Here is a 12106-nt window from a genome sequence, read left to right as displayed (position 1 = left end):
ATCAGTTTACCCCTTGAACTCTTCAATTTCTGTCTGCCGTGCCCAAATTCTCATATTCCGTTTGAATTGACCTTTAATTATGAGCAGTTAAGGTTCGATTTGGACATATAAGGTCCGATTTGCCCAAATTCTAGATACTGGCCTCACAGTTAAGGTTAAAATTATCAGCAGTTAACGTCCGATTTGGACAGAATATAGGACATTTGGTCACGCTTGAGGAAAATTCAAAAGTTTGAAGGGTAAACTGATGAAATTGAAAGTATAGGGATTAACATGAAGTTACTCCCAAACTTCATAGGGGTAAACTGAATTTAATTATGGATTTTATTAAAGAAAAATTATATCAGTTATTTTGTCAAAAACAATTTTAGGTTTGTTGTTGTTTTTTAAACCCTAAACTATAAACTCTAAACCCTAGACCTAAACTCTAAACCCTAGACCCAAAACCCTAACCCCAAACCCTAAACACTAAACCCTAGTCCAAACTTAACAAAGACCCATGAATGTCATTTTACAAAAAATATAAAACCTTAGTTTATATTTGAATTAAATTCAGTTTACCCCCATAAGGTTTGGGAGTAACTACATGTTAATCCCTATACTTTCAATTTCATCAGTTTACCCCTCAAACTTTTGAATTTTCCTCAAGCGTGACCAATGTCCTATATTCTGTCCAAATCGGACGTTAACTGTTAATAATTTTAACCTTAACTGTGAAGTCCGTATCTAGAATTTGGGCAAATTAGACCTTATCTGTCCAAATCAAACCTTAACTGCTGATAATTAACGGTCAATTCCAACAGAATACAAGAATTTAGGCACGGCAGATAGAAATTGAAGAGTTCAAGGGGTAAACTGATGAAAATAAAAGTGTAGGGACTAACATGAAGTCACTCCCAAACCACAAGGAGGTAAACTGAATTTAATTCTTTATTTTTTTTAGTTGTAATAAATCCACGTGTCAATATTTGATTAGAATGTATGACCACGTCATACTGTCACGTGGTCCTCATGTAGCATTTAAAAATTTCTCGTGACGATTTGTGATATTTTGCTCTTTGTTTGAAAAAGAAGTTCTTGCCAAAATCGGTTAGCAAATTCAATAAACTAATGCAACTAAGCAAGAAAAACATGCCTAGAAACACATGCTAAGGAAGAAGTAAAGGAAACACATGCTAAGGACCTCCAAATGCAAGGGTCCTAAAAAATTATTTATATGTTATGCCTTCCTACATAAATGTAATGAAAAAAATCCTTAAAAAACTTACTAAGAGCAACTCCAATTATATAGTAAAAAATAATGGTTAAATTTAAAATTTGACAGCTTACGTGGATTTAACCAATTTGATAAAACCTCACTCCAATCATGATGTCAAATTTTGATATTATTTTATTGTTTTTTTTAATCTTTGAGATAGGTAGAAGATAGAAATGAGAAGTAGAAGAAGGTAAGAAGGGAGAGAGAGGAGTGAGAAACTAATAAAATAAGAAATGACAATTTGAGTCGGCTTGACACAGATGAAGACATAGTCAAATCCACATGTGTATGGCTGTTTGATTGGAGGAGAGTTTCTGCTGTCAAAATTTACCATTGCACTCTTCATTTAGGATTTAACCATATGGTTGGAGTTGCTCTAAGCATCGACACACATCTTACAAGCACATTTCTGTAATTGAAATTTCCTTCATCCCTTACACAATCGATCAAACATCAATCTTGTTCGAACTCTCTCATACGAAACTTGTACAGTTAAGTCTTTCTTGCTCCAAGCTCATGAAATTATTGGAATCTCAGGGCCGAACTCTCAAGTCTGACCCCGAATGCATCGAGCGATGACTAAAAATTTTGTGGACCCCGCCATGGTAAAAGTCATGAGACCCATGGTAAAACATAGGGAATACCAAAACTACCCACAACCCGAACCATCCGAAAAGCCCATCACTGAAACCCGATGAGATGAGTCTCCTCTTATTAATACCCCAAAACCCTAACAAAACGCTTTCGTTGTTTCTGGGTTGGCGGCACAACAAGGAAGAAGATTCAACCTCAACCATGGTGGCTGTGAAGAAAACGAAGAAGACCCATGAGTCTATCAACAACAGGCTCGCTCTGGTGATGAAGAGTGGCAAGTTCACTCTGGGTTACAAGACCGTCATCGACACTCTCCGTAACTCCAAAGGTATTCATTTGATTCCCAAAGTTTTAATCTGCGATTTGGGTTTGGATTATTCTGATGTGGGTCAATTGCAGGGAAGCTCATTATAATCTCCAACAATTGCCCTCCTCTCAGAAAGTCCGAGATCGAGTACTACGCCATGCTTGCCAAGGTTGGAGTTCATCACTACAATGGAAGTAAGTTTTCTGCGTTTTATTTTGAGAGGTGTTCATATATAGATTACTTTAGGTTTTTTGATTTGGAAGGATGTATTTTAGTTTAATTTGAATGGTGGATCACAACCATTAGCTCAATAATGAACTGTCGTCAATGAGTCTTGTTCTCTAGTCTCATTAGCCTCTCCCAACTTGATTTAGTGCAAGTGTTATGGATGCATAGTTCCCAAACTGACAGTGTATGGATAATTTGTTTTGCTGTGTTGGTTTAACAATGATACGGTTACATTTGTGTTTATGTTGCTTCCCTGCGTCTGTTTTGTACCTTTTGTTTGGAGAAGTGTACTTAGTCCGATGAAACCTACAAAGTCTTGTACTTCTTTGGGTTAATTATCCTCTTCAGCTTGAATTAGGTTCTCTGCAGAATTGTTTAGATGTAGGTTTTCTTGCTTGCATCTACTATGTGATACTCTCAGGTCTAACGTCTCCTCCATTGTAGCTTATTGATTCTAATATGCACGATACTCACTTTGGTATTTGCAAGTGCTAGTAGTGTAGAGTTTTCTGTTACTCTTCTTTTGTATATGCCACCTTGTATCTTTTGATGACATCATAAAGATTCATATATGTTGCAGCAAAATTACTTTTATAGATTGTCATTGTTATCAAGTTTGTCAAAACATGTAATGAATTGCTGTTGTCAATTGTTGTGATTTCAGACAATGTTGACCTGGGTACTGCATGTGGCAAGTATTTCCGAGTGTCGTGCCTTAGCATCATTGATCCTGGTACATTCTATCTATCTTTTGTTTTTGTTTAGATCTTATTTTGTCTGACCTCATTCATATGAAGAACTGACTTTGCCAATGGTTTTGATTTCGTTCAGGTGATTCGGATATCATCAAGACACTGCCTGGTGATCAGTGATTGACTGTTGTACTGCCTTCTCTATTCAGTTTTTGGTTTTTAGGCTTGTTCGCTATCATTCCAATGATGTAATCCCCGCTATTTTTTTGAAGATTTTGTTTGCGTTTTTGTTAGTAGCGACTTGATATGAGAGACTTGATCGTGCTGTTAAGCCGATCATTTAAGTTGATTTTGTTATAATTGGGTACTATTTTTCACATTGTGTCATACTCTATCGCAACCACTAGTAGGGTTGGTATTGGTAGGTATACCGGTTTTATTTACCAATACCATGTACCAACCAACGTATGATTGGTAGGTAAAATCCTCTATCAAAACCAACCGTCGAAGTTGGTATACCGACTTGGTTGGTACGGTTGGTAATAGGTATCTACTAAGTTTAGATTGTGGCCTAAAAATTGAAGTAATAAATATAATTTTTTCACAAATATAATGCATGACAACTTTGATTTGGTGGTATGTGGTCATATTTTCTATCAGAACAAGCATGGTTTCGAAACATATCTCTTGCCAAACAGGCCCGACACGGCTCTAAACTTTAAACCCTAAGTCGTGGCGTGGTTGGTTAAGGTGGTTAATTAACAACTTTGATGTCATAGGTTCAAACCTGTGAGTTATTTAATTAAAAAAAAAAAAAATTTAAAAAATACTGACAAAAAATAAAAAAAATTACATAAAAATAGAAAACTGCGGATCGGCACATTTATTAGCCCTCAACCTAGAGGTGGCAAACGGGCTGCAAAGCACGAGCACAACACGAGCACGGCACGTTTAAAAGCGGCCCGGCCCAAGCACGTTATTCTAATGGGTCGGGTTGGGCCGAGAAAAATGAGCCCATGGGCCTGGCCCGAGCACGATAATTTGAGGCCCACGGCTCGGCCCGCTATAAAATATAATTTTTTTCCATATCTAATATGAAGATAACATATTTATAAATAATAAACTTAGTTTTGAGTGTGAACAATAAACTTATATACTAATAATTATTTATTTGAGTATGAATTTGGATTCCCTTAGACTCATAAGAAGTTTTTGTCTAAAAATTTATTAATTGTGAACAATAAATATTTATCACTTATTTCTTTAGTTTGTTGATAAAGAAAAAAAATAATCGATAAATTGTATAAATTAGTTTTGGTTTGTAATCGTATCATGTATAATTAAAGGTTGAGATTATGAGAGTAGAAGCGGTGGTATATGACATTCACCTCGACTATTTTCAATTTTCAGCACGAAACAGGCTCGACACGGCCCTTTCATGGGCCCGGGCCGGCCACGTTATAAGCTTGGGCCTTGGGTCTGGCTGGGCCTTACATTTGAGTAAATGGGCCGGCCTAAGCCCGAGCCCGTTAAGAAGTGGCATGTCATGGGCCAGCCCAAGCACGTCCCGAAACCCGATTAGGGGGCCGGGCTGAGCCGGCCCAATCCCACCACGTCAGCAGCCAGTCACCCCTGCTAATCACGACACGTGTCGGTTCCGTTATAAGAGCGAAAGCCTCTTGGCCAGTCAAGCGTGCGTGGGGTTGAAGTAAGGCTGGGCTCGGGTCAGGCCGGTTCGGGTTTTCAGAAAAACCGACCCGAAACTCGAAAATATCAGGTCAGGTCGGATTAGGCCTTTACAGTTTTTAAACCCGATTGAGCCCGGCCCGTTTATCTTTTTTCGGGTTTTCAGATATTTTCGGGCCCAAACTTGATTATTGCAGTGCAGCTGTAATCAATACATTTTAAGCCCATTTCCCTTCATTAGTTCATTATGGGATCATTCAAATCCCAATAGTCCAACACAAAACATACCAAACAACAACCAAACATGATTATTACAGATCAAGGAAACTAAATGGATCAGCCAACATCATCTGACTCAAAATGACATCAACCAACATCATTATGACATCTATTTGACTCAAAATCTCTTTCCCCAAATCTTTTACTGAGTTCATTCTTGCTCCCCGTTTCTCCCTCAACACTCTAAACAGGTCCTTCCACAGTATATATACAAGTTTCATGAAAATCTTATTTGTTGAAAAGAAAAGATTTCAACTTGTAGCATTCTTCATCCCTTTAGTTCCCAGAGTCTACCTTTGACTGCGAAGCAATGTTCGACTGGTTGTAGGAGTTCTCCCAATTTTTCCCATCAAAATACTTAACCTCAACGTAGGTTAGTGTTCCAAGATCAACACATTTATATGTGATGGCAACCCCGTCAGGGTTTGAGCGCGGATAATAAAACGAAGTTATCCCACAGACCTTACAGAAAGTATGCTTTGCCGTGTGAGTACCGAAGCTATAAGTTGTAAGAAACTGTTCAGAATTACCCAAAAGTTCAAATCTTTCAGAAGGGACAATGAAATTTGTGTTACCCCTCATAGAGCAATTCGAACAGTTGCAACTCCAAGCCACAACCTTAGCAGGTGCTTGAACTCGCCATCTTACATTCTTGCAGTGGCACCCACCATCATGTACTGCCATCTCAGACTCCATGCTTATGATCTTTATTGTTCAACTGTGCTAATGCACGCACTATGCAACTTACTTCACCTGTGAAAAATAAGCAGCATACAATAAGATGGTATTTAGATCTGTATCTGCAATTTCGTTAGTTTTCTCTATTTTCCATTCAGACACAAAACTGATTGATACTTAATACACCAAAGTAATTATATGGATCCATAACATGTAAAGCCCGAGACAGTCTCTACCATACAACACAACATATTTATAATAATCATTACCCAACCATATCCACAAAAAGAAGGGAGAAAAGAGAGAGCAGTAAACATTGCAGTATACAGGAGGGAAGCAGGTATTGGATATCAGATAGTGATGATGGAATGTTGATGCAGAATAGATGAGACAGATCAAATCCAATTGAACTATTAGATTATTAACTAAACCGTCTTAGTTAGAAACACTAATATGCAATGGACATATTGTTTAATGAATACACATACAAGGAACCAAGAACACAAAAGAGCTTTGGTATATTATTTTTGGGACTAATGTATCAAATACCTGATCAACAAAGAAAACCCATTTACGTTTATCCTACCTGGTTTCTAGTTTCATTTAAAGTGAATAGTGCAATAACATTTTCAGTATTGTCAGTGCAACTTAATACTATCATAGCAAATGGTGCAATACTATCTTTGCTCCTACCAGTGTCTTGGCATTCAGACAGCCACAGGTCTATGTGTTCTACAATTTGTTGTCTAACTTTCAGGACTGCATAACTCTCCTCCTGTAATGTTTGCAATGTTTGCAGAATATCTTCAAATGTTTCCTTACAAAATTGCTCAAGCTACCTTTTGATATGAACTAATTTACAGTATAAATAAGTTCTAATATCTTTCAATTTATTAAGTTGAATACTCACAATGCCTTGCCTCATAAGTTCTAATACCTTTTGATATTTAGCACAGCAAAAATTTAGAGCAACCATACAAATTAGCAGGTATAGGAGATTATAAACCCAGAAAACAAAGAAAGTGAGAGAAACCCAGAAAACCCAGGTTGGGTTTATACCTGAAATGCGTGAATACTCAAACCCAGAAGCTGAAAAACTCAGAAACCCCAACTTTACATCACTCTCTGTGGGTGCAAATATTTTCACCATAAGATTTAAATACAAATGAACATCCCTTTATACATGAAAAGTCAAACTTGGAGTAAAATTATCTCGTGATCAATCTGGTCGCGGCCAAAGCCGGTATGGCCCCAAGAAGTTTTGGGTCCCAACCCGTTCACGAATGGATTGGGCCGTGATCGAATCGCATGGTGAACAAATTAGGTTTTAAGTAAATAGGCCGTGAGGAGAATGAAATGGGTAAAGGACGAATCTGGTTGGGGATGAATAGGGTCGAGGAGCATGTTGATCCAGTCAAGGTGGATGAGAACGTGGCAACGAAGGAAATTATGGAGCAGCGTTGGATGAACGTGATTTAGTGGAAGTTGGTCACATTGAAGGAAAATCATGCAGATGTGGATCGTGTAGCGATCAAGTCAGGTTGTGGCCGGATAGGGTGTCAGTCAAATCAAGTCGCATGAGAGGGAGATACGGCAAGAACAAGTTGAGGACGAAGTGAAATAGAACGGGACGACGGGAAGAAAGGGTATTTGAGCTTTTCCATGATATCCATAATACGAAGTCGTGGATCCAATCGTGCTCAACATTAAGGGTCAAGGAGTGATGGCTATAAATATGACTCGAAGAGGATCTGGAAAGGGGATGAAAGTCAATGGGAGAGCACCATATAATACATTTTAGAGATTTTAGATTGTGAGAGACATTTTCGCTGGTGAATTCTTGGTCCATTTTCATATCCATAATCAAAAGGAGAAAAAGCTTTCATTCCCGCTCCAGTTAAGATTGGTTAGTGAGGAAATCTTCTACCCGAATTTTTTCGCACCAACACTCTCCAAACAATCGACGAAACAATCGAAAATTAGAGCTTCTTCTTCATCATCCCTTTATCCCTCCAGTCACTGTTGTTTTTCTTCTTCCTTGCACGACCTGACGAGATTGTTCTTCTTCTTCATCATCTCGGTTATCTTACAAAATTGAGAAGAGAGTTTAACTGTTAGAAGAGAAGAGGTAGAGAGAAAGAGAAGAGAGGCGCCTAGTTCTCCACCTTCAGAAGAGAGTTTAAGACTTAGGGTTTCTTTTTTAATAAAAAAAATTATATGGACCAATAAGATGCTAACGCGTGGTAAAAATTGTTGTCTCGGGTCTGAACGGGCTTTCGGTGCAGGACCGAGCCCGAACCCGACTCGAACCGAACTGAAAATCAACGGGCCGGTCTGTAGACCGAACCTAACTCCTCCTAATTTGGACCGGCCCGATAGGGACCAATCGGGCTTTTTTTTTCAGTTTTGCTGGGTTTTTGGGCCCGAACGCCCAGCCGTTGAAGCAAGCAGGCAGCAGCTCGTCTTTCATTTTTTTTTCTCTCTCCTCTCTTCCCCGTCTTTTGGTGAACATTTCAAAATTCCAGTTTTGTCCTTCTCTCCCTCTCTCAGCCAATTCATTCATACAGGCGGTGGTTCATTAATGGCTGCGGCAAAACCCTAGCCGCTAATCACTGCCGTTCCGATCAACAACCCGTGCGTATCTAATCGTTTTCGCTTCAAACTTCCCAATTTTATTTGTTTTATAATTTTCTTCTTCAAAATTCAAATTCGGTTTCACCTGACGCCTTGTTAGCCTGGGCTGCGTGGAATTCTTCTTGATTTGTTGCCTTTAAATGTTGAAATTATTTGATTGATTGAGTTTGTTTAGTAATTTCGTTACGAAACAATTCAATTCGCTTTCAAATTTTGTTGTGGAGATTTTTCACATGTTCTGAAATTGGTTTGTGAAATTGCAACGTTGACGTTTCAGGTAATTATGGCTGGTAGTTTGGTTTAAGTTATGGATCAGTTTTCGAATCGTAATATTATTTGTACAAGGCATAGTCGAGTTTGAAGAATCGATTTTTCAGTTGGATTGAGTTGAAATTGGTGACATAGCACTTGCTTGTGTATATTCCGAATGGCGGAAGACGGCCTACGGTTAGGTGGGCTTTCTTCTGGTCTGGCCTTGATATTGAATGGTGAGAGCAGCAAAGAGAATTCCTCGAAAACTCATCTTGTTTCGTCGTGTGACGAGATTGGTTACCAATCAGTGGAGAGAACTTTAGAATATGTGTTTGGTCTCCCTAATAGATCGATTGGTCCTGTGTCTGGGCCGGTTGATGGGAATCTAGTTCGTGGTATTTTGAAGAATGAGTTCTCGAAATTACATGCAAATTCAAGTGTTTTGGATGGAGATGGGTATAGGGACGGTATTTGTTTTTATGGGAGTGGCTGCAGACCCAACACCGTTGGTCTTTGATGAAATTAGTATCCGGGGTGATATTAGAATCATTAAGCCACCGTTGCTTGTAGAGAGCTTAGCAATGTTCAGCAGTGCTAGGGCTAACGCTTCTGTGTGGAAAGGAAAATGGATGTATGAGGTTATTCTGGAAACTGCGGGTATTCAGCAGATTGGATGGGCTACTGTTTCTTGCCCATTCACTGACCATAAGGGTGTAGGTGATGCTGAAGATTCGTATGCGTTTGATGGTAGGAGGGTTACGAAATGGAACAGGGATGCTGAGTCATATGGTCAGACATGGGTTGTTGGTGATGTTATTGGATGTTGCATAGATTTGGATTGTAATGAGATATCATTTTACAGAAATGGTGTCTCTTGGTTTGGCATTCAATGGTATTCGTAAGATGGGAGTGGGATGTGGATATTATCCTGCTGTATCTCTCTCACAAGGTGAACGGTGCGAATTAAATTTTGGTGGACGTCCCTCTAAATTTCCAATTGAAGGCTACCACCCCCTTCAATCCCCTCCGTCCTTAAATTTTTTTGCAACTCAATTGCTGCGGTGCTTGTCAAGGCTGTTGGGTTTGCACTCTGTGGAGCAGGCAAAGCATTCTTCTGTTGAGAAATTGAGACTGAAAAGGTTTGTTTCTCCCGACGAAATTTTCTATCCTGTTTCTCATGGGATATGCGAGGAGTTTTTCTCTGTACTTGGAGCAGATGTTTGGAGCATAGAGTATGTTGCCTGGGGTCCGTTTTTGTCGTTCATGGTGGAAGCGTTTGGGTTGCAGGTGCCACATGATTATTCAGGCTTGGATAGAGTTCTGGATGTCTTTCTAGAATTTAATAGATCCCACTTGTTGTTTGAACATATTATAAATGCCCTGGCATGTGGTTGCAAAACAGCTCCATTAGTTCTCAAAGAGTGCCCATGTTCAGGGTCATATCCATATCTCGCATTGGCATGTCATATCCTGAGACGACAAGAACTTATGGTGCTCTGGTGGAAGTCACCTGATTTTGAATACCATTTTGAAGGTTTCCTATCACGAAAGGATCCAAATAAGAACGATCTTGAATGTATGATGCCTTCTGTTTGGTGGCCTGGTTCATGTGAGGATGTGTCCTACGAAAGTAGCAAGCTGTTGACGACTACAGCTTTATCTGAAGCAGTTAATAAGGTACATTGTATTTTAATCTGAACTATGTTGTGGATACTATATTAGAGTGTAAAAGTTGGGTGGAGGGAAGAACCCTTCAGAAGTATTCTAATATATAGAATTATGAGTCAGAATGGGAGTAAACTTAGAGAAAGTTCAAGATTGATTGAAACACATAATATGAATTTCTCTCTTTTCTCCATATTGTCCTCATGGACAAATTCAAGTAGGTCGGTAACACACTAATACTAGGTGTCATATATAGAATTTAATGTTTGTTGGTCAACTATACGGTTGACGATTCCAAGATACATAGATCTCTCTCTGTCTATGTCTCTCTCTCTCTCTGTCTCTCTCTCTCTGATTCTGTGTAAGTGTTTTGTGTGTGTCTCAATTGTCCGCTAGTAAACATGCAAATTTGATCTTTTTTTAACTGGACAAAAGATTCTAGTGTAAAATAACATATGCATATTAGTTTTCTTCTGATGAAGTGTTGAGTGACCTGCTTCTTTTTTAACATGTTGATTTAGAAAAGGTAAAGCATTTTAAAGATGGGTGTAGCCAATCCTATAAGCTGGTTAAAGATAAGGACGGAAGTTGAGTAATGAATATGACCCCTAAGAACTCCACCTTGGTCCACCCGTGTTTTGGGACAAATTTAAGGACACTTGTTCATTTATGATGTATGAAATATCAAGTTCAGTTAAACTTTATTTAGTTTAAAAATATAAAATCAAAAGCTTATTTCGTTGGCCTTAAACAATCCATGATTAATTAACCTCTGATATATATACTTGAGTTTTGGTTATAATATTTATTTTGTATTTTGTTCATGGTTGAAACATAAACAGTAATTTACATCTTTAATGTTTGACTCCAACATCTTGTAGTTGTCTGGCCCACCTTTATAATTTATGCTGTGGCAATGTCTAGTTAAGTTCTGTACTAATAATGCATGTTATATATTCAGATTGAGGAGAAGCATAGGGACCTCTGTCGCTTGGTCATACAGTTCATCCCACCTGTGACACCTCCCCAGTTTCCTGGTTCAGTGTTCAGGACATTTCTACAGAACCTTCTACTTAAGAACAGAGGAGCTGACCGCAATCTTCCACCTCCTGGAGTTTCAAGCAATTCTGTTCTCGTTTCTTTGTACACAGTCATACTTCATTTTCTATCTGAAGGGTTTGGAATGGGGGAAATATGTGGTTGGTTGAAGGGCAGTGAAAATGGTCATGATGTTGGTTTTCTTCATAGGGGTGGTCATCGGAGCTTTCCAGTAGGTCTATTTCTTAGAAATGATCCCCATCGAAATGACAATACGAGGCTTGGAGGATCTTTTAGTCATCTCTCAAAATCACACCCTGCAGAAGATATCCGATGGGAGGAAGGTTGTATGGATGATGAAGAAACCAGAGTGACTCATTTAAGTATAAGAAAACCATGCTGCTGCTCAAGCTATGACGAGGATTTCACAAGAACCTCAAAGTATCCAATTAGATACACAGCTAAAGGTTCACGTGCCCATTGCAGTTCCATGCCAGAGAGATCTTCCCATGTTACCACAGAATGCAGTGCTGGAAGTTTGAGTGATGATATAGCTGATAAACCTAGTTCTAGTTACCAATCAGAATCTGATTTTAGTTATTGCCCAGTGCAACATACGAGTTTTATACCAAGGGAGGGTGTTATGTCTTCAGCTAGACTCAGAGAAGAAGAACTTCTAGATGTTTTATTGTTGTTGTATCATATAGGTCTTGCGCCAAATTTTAAGCAGGTAAGGGGACATATTTCTATATTAAAGAATACAAACTGCCACTTATTCATTTTTATAATCTAATG

At 38.7% G+C, this 12106-nt stretch overlaps 2 protein-coding genes and 1 pseudogene across 3 annotated transcripts in view; 2 read left to right on the top strand and 1 right to left on the bottom strand.

The window, feature by feature from the left end:
- The first annotated feature begins 2004 nt into the window (after positions 1 to 2004).
- LOC101297578 (60S ribosomal protein L30-like) lies at positions 2005 to 3690 on the top strand. Its single transcript, XM_004306409.1, has 4 exons — positions 2005 to 2180; positions 2252 to 2353; positions 3052 to 3120; positions 3219 to 3690. Exons 1-4 carry the CDS (start codon positions 2054 to 2056, stop codon positions 3257 to 3259), a joined length of 339 nt encoding a protein of 112 aa, XP_004306457.1. The 5' UTR covers positions 2005 to 2053; the 3' UTR covers positions 3260 to 3690.
- Positions 3691 to 5245: 1555 nt separating this feature from the next.
- LOC101297287 (centromere protein V-like) lies at positions 5246 to 5740 on the bottom strand. Its single transcript, XM_004306408.1, has one exon. The coding sequence runs from the start codon at positions 5738 to 5740 to the stop codon at positions 5321 to 5323; it is 420 nt and encodes a 139-aa protein (XP_004306456.1). The 3' UTR covers positions 5246 to 5320.
- Positions 5741 to 8503: 2763 nt separating this feature from the next.
- Positions 8504 to 12106, top strand: part of LOC101300765 — a 9229-nt pseudogene continuing 5626 nt past the window's right edge. The window contains exons 1-2 of the transcript XR_185321.1: positions 8504 to 10285; positions 11235 to 12041. The product of XR_185321.1 is annotated as an E3 ubiquitin-protein ligase RKP-like (transcript). The remainder of the gene's footprint in view (positions 10286 to 11234; positions 12042 to 12106) is intronic.

Source organism: Fragaria vesca, linkage group LG7 (genome assembly GCF_000184155.1).
Source record: "Fragaria vesca subsp. vesca linkage group LG7, FraVesHawaii_1.0, whole genome shotgun sequence".
NCBI lineage: Eukaryota > Viridiplantae > Streptophyta > Magnoliopsida > Rosales > Rosaceae > Fragaria > Fragaria vesca.
The sequence above is the reverse complement of the archived record's forward strand: the minus strand, read 5'-3'. Positions and strand labels throughout refer to the sequence as shown.